At 34.3% G+C, this 4,987-nt stretch overlaps 1 protein-coding gene across 2 annotated transcripts in view; it reads right to left on the bottom strand.

The window, feature by feature from the left end:
• The window catches only part of LOC107715459 (PH domain leucine-rich repeat-containing protein phosphatase 2-like), a 14,836-nt gene that overhangs the window by 8,164 nt on the left and 1,685 nt on the right, over nt 1–4,987 (bottom strand). For both annotated transcript variants that reach the window (XM_016521607.1, XM_016521606.1), the window contains exon 2: nt 2,519–2,796. In XM_016521607.1, coding sequence (XP_016377093.1) covers nt 2,519–2,796 — 278 coding nt within the window. The remainder of the gene's footprint in view (nt 1–2,518; nt 2,797–4,987) is intronic.

The raw sequence follows: 4,987 nt of genomic DNA, 5'->3' as shown, positions 1-4,987 counted from the left end.
GCTTTGCTCTTTGCTTTGAGAGGCAGAGTGCAACTGACAAGGACACTTTAGGGATTTAATGGTTTCTTGCTGCTTACCTGAAGTGAAATAAATAGTAGACGAGGATAGAAAGCACACAAACATCAGCAGATGTCCCTGTGAGCTGCTCTAATGAGCAGCCTCCTCACAGCGAAACCTCGGCTCAGAGCTGGACTGCTTCCTGCGAAATAATGTGATTTCAGCCATCTCAGCCGCAGCCCAGTCATTCCCAGAAGGGCAGAGAGAGGGGAAAGCATGACTTGCTTCTCTCTCTTTTGTCAGGCACACCTTTAAAACCACCACAGACACTGCAGACACTAGACACACAGAGGAAAGCACAAACCCGCCTCGAGAGCACAGGGAGTGTTGCAAACGCCTGCATATTCTGGTGTTTTGCTCTTGTGCACTTATCGTTAGCGGTTGCTAAGACACTATTACTAATGTTCATACTGTTTTCAAAATGTGTTTTTTTTTTTTTGGAAATCAGGATTTTAAAGGGATAGGTCACTCAAAAATGACAATTCTGTCAACATTTGTTTAACATTCAAAAATGAAGAAATTAAGACAGTATTACAGTTGTACTGTAAAAATTAAATATTTTTAAATGCTTGGTTAAAAAAAAACATTTACAGTGAAATCATTTTTTTTTTTTTTTATCTGAGTCTACAAATAATTAGACTTAAAAATAATCACATATTGATATGTAATTCAAAAACTTTAATTTAGAAAAACTGTGCAGCCCTTTTACAAAAATGTACAGCAAACCCAGAGTTAAAAAAAAAAACTTGTCCTGTCGATATTTTCACTTGCCTCATTAGAATTTGTTTTTAAAACTTTTTTTTTACACCAACATATGGTTGCGTTAAAGCAGCACTATGTAACTTTCGGCGCTCTAGCGGTTAATAAACAGAACTGCACACATCCCGCGGAAGAACATTCCAACCCGAGCTACTTCTCTAAGTTTATGTCTCTGGCGATTCACGCAGGTATGTGTTACTCCGCAGCGGTGACGACCCGACCAGGCTACAATAGTCCAAATATAAGTACTTATTATAAGTGTACCGGAGTGATTCGGAATAAGACAAAAACGCGGTTTGGAAGATGAATTCATGATGTACTCGCTCATTATATAAATTTTGCAAATTTTGAACACAGAAAAAGTTACATAGTGCTGCTTTAAATGGAATGTATACATAAACTATATTTTAATAAACTGTCTTTACAAAACGAAGCTACAACGAAAGGTTTTTAGGTTGAAATTAAGCAGCTCTATTGTAACTCCGTGACAGCTATAAATTCTCAAACACACTTGAGCCGGAAAACAATGGCATATGGTGATTTGTTTATCATTTTTTCATTCTAATTTTAATTTTGTAACCAAAGCTTCCAATACAACAAATCATTCTCACAATTTTGACAAATCTCATCCGTGTTAGCCAACAAGATCAAGATCGATCCACAACAACAACATTCACATCATCACAGAAAACCAAGAGTTTACGTTTGCATGGTATATTTCTGAACAATGAACATAACCTTGTAATACACAAAATAATGATCTTTAAAAAAGCATCATATGACCCCTTTAATTAAATGCTTTGGACACTTCATTGCATAATAATTGCAATTAAATGAAATTTAACTATTGTAGTTCATATTTATATTAAATGCAATGAGTCAATGATAGTGTTTTTAACCCACATTTTTCTTAATTACTTATTTTGGTTATAGTGTACTTCTGAATGTACTGATAATCATTTATGGTAAAATAAATATACTTTAATGTCATTTCAAATTGAAATTTTTATTGAAAATATATTAACTTTAAATATAATACTGAACAACACACTATAGTTAAAATTTTACATGTAAAATTTTACATACTTTACATGTGCTTTAGTATGTTATGTATGACTTTTAATTTGACATTATTACAAAGTGCACTTTTTAAAAGTGAACTTAAGCGTGTTAACAAACGCTTAAGTCATTAAAGTGTGTTTAAGTACACTCAAGTGGCCTTTTATGTCATAAATATTATATTACCTGCAAATGCGGTTTGTTAAAAATATACTTTGATTTGAAGTACACTGCAAATGCACGTTCAATACAATTAAGTGCACTTCTTTTTTACAAGGGTAAGCTCTCTCGCATCAGGCTATCCTTACTGTCAAACTCTGAGATAAGATGAACATGTTTATGATGATGATATCCTGAAGGATCATTAACATGTAAAATATCAAGAGGTGCAAATGAAGGACTAACCCTACAATTCACGTAACCAGTCATTTGTAAACAATAAGGGTCTGATATTCACCTTGTCATTTCAGATAAACACCCTGACCTGTGTGTGCGCGTGTGTGTGTGTGTGTGTGCGTGTGTGTGTGTCTGGCCCGACTGCTCCACAGCGCGAGTCTGATAAAGATTATTATCGAGACAAGACCTCGTCTAGTCAGAAAATTACAGCTGGGTAACCGAGCATCTATCTCTGCGTCTGCGTTACCTGATTAAGTCTCCGTGCAGCTGCAGGTAGAGGCCCTGCACGTCTCTCTGAGCACACAGCTCCTCGGCGGTGGTGTTGGTGGAGCAGAGCACCAGCTTCAGGTCCGGCTGGGCGCTGGTGGAGGTCTGGGGGCCCGACGCTGGAGGCTGAGGCTCCGAGGCCCCGTAGAGACACACACAGCCTCGCTGAGCGTCGCCCTTCAGCCAGTCCCGCTCTCGAGAGCCGAAGCGCGTCTTCCGCGTCACGCAGCCTCGACTGCCGTTCCTCTTCATGTTACGCTGAGGAGAAAAGTCTAGATTAGATGTTGCTTGTGTTCTTTAGAGAAATTATGGCCTTCTAGAAATAAGGCCAAATAAAGAGTTTTAGAGTCCAAATCAGTCGTAGGAAATCATGCCTTGGTGACCACAAGTTGGTGGCTGTCGGGACTCCACCCTGCAACACAGAGCCTGTTTGAGAGACACCAGGCTTTGATTTTGCTTGCAGAAAACTACGCCAGTGCAAATATTTACCCGGGGCACAAACGGCCTGCAGAGATGTACGAGTTGAGACCATTTCGGAGATGACATGTCATTTGTAAGGCTGGTGAAATCAATTTCTGATGATGCTCTGACCAATACTTACTGGCATCAGCAGCTCAGGGTGTCTAAAATAACCTTTTGTTTAAGGACAAAAAAAAAATCTAAATATTGAACTTCTTTTGGGTTCCACAGAATAAAGAAAGAAAGTAATACAGGTTTAGAACAACGTGTTCAATAATAATAATAATAATTATTATTATTATTATTATTATGCTCCACAGAATAATAATAATAATAATAATAATAATAATAATATGTTTGTTTGTTTATTTATTTATGTATGTATGTAATCTTGGTTTGGAACAACCAATTCATTAATAATAAAAACCATAACAAATTAATTAATTAATAATAATAATAATAATAATAATAATAGCTGTGGTTCCAAACTTGATTTTTTTTCTCCAATAAAATAAAATAAAAATAAAATAAAATAATTATTACTATTATGTTCCACAGAAAAAATAAAGTCATACAGGTTTGGAACAACCTGTTAAATAATAATAATCAAATAAAAAATATTTTATTATTATTATTATTATTATTATGCTCCACAGAATAATGATAATAATATGTTTGTTTATTTATTTATGCATGTATGTATGTATGTATGTAATCTTGGTTTGGAACAACCGATTTATTAATAATAAATATTAAACCTCATAATTGTTCCAAACCTTTATGACTTTCTTTCTTCTGTAAAAAAAATATAAAATATAATATAATACAATATAATATAATATAATATAATTATTACACACATTAATACCGTCTGCTACTTTTTATGAAAGAATAAATCTCATTTATTGTATAACCCACCTAGTGCAATCAATTACAGCAAATAAGTCTGTCTAAAAATCATTAGATCATCACTGACTCATCATTACAAACCTTTCTAATCACATACTCAACCGAACAGAGAGTTTTTATGACCCATTTCTACTATTTATAAACCTTTTTTGTGCATTTTTGTTTACCTATTTCATTAATGTTTTGTAATAATATCTATCAACAAAAGATCATTGCTAAATCACCTCTGATTTCTACTTATTTAAATAATGTTGTAATAATAATCAGCATAAAGACCTTTAAGCTAAACGTCTTTAATCTAAAGAACAAGCTGACTTACCATTAACCATCTTTCTACTCAAATGCGTCAGCATTATTACTTGTCTCTATCTGCACTCATCTGTCAAGTACGGTTTACTGTACATGTGATATAAATATTAATATAATAATGACATATTTGATATTTATTCATATTGATAAATGAGAACAGTGCATTGGATCCTAATGCTGTGAATAATGGAAATGTATTTTTCAAATAGATAAGAGTAACTAGATAAGATAGTATGACTATAAGAATACAGTGGTCTAACAATAGGGGGGAAAGCATTGTTAGTTCAGCAAGGTAACTCTGCTTATTCACTCACAAGCAGGAGGAAGCAACTGACATCTAATTTTGTTCTGATTATCTGTTACAATGGCTGAACATAATGACGGGCATATTTCCTGTAGGCGTATTATGTGAGGTGTATTGCGAAGATAATGGCCATGGCATTATCATGTCACACACAGAGGTGCTGTTCACACACAACGTGTTCCTGCATTCATAAACAGCTAGATGCAGAGGAATGGAACAGAACGCAGAGTTTCAATATATGGCAAGCTGTTTTAATATTTATTTAATTTTATAAGAACTATTTTAGTGTATATTTTTAGTATTTATTAAGTACCGTATTGGCCCGAATATAAGACGACCCTGATTATAAGACGACCCCCCTTTTTCCAGATGTACCTTTTGGAAAAAGGCTTTTTAAAAACCAAATCTTGTTTTTTCTCAGTAAAACACATTTTGTCTTCAATTATTTTCATATTGCATATTTTTCCT

Source organism: Sinocyclocheilus rhinocerous, unplaced genomic scaffold (genome assembly GCF_001515625.1).
Source record: "Sinocyclocheilus rhinocerous isolate Xijiao unplaced genomic scaffold, SAMN03320098_v1.1 scaffold539, whole genome shotgun sequence".
Classification (NCBI taxonomy): Eukaryota; Metazoa; Chordata; class Actinopteri; order Cypriniformes; family Cyprinidae; genus Sinocyclocheilus; species Sinocyclocheilus rhinocerous.
The sequence above is the reverse complement of the archived record's forward strand: the minus strand, read 5'-3'. Positions and strand labels throughout refer to the sequence as shown.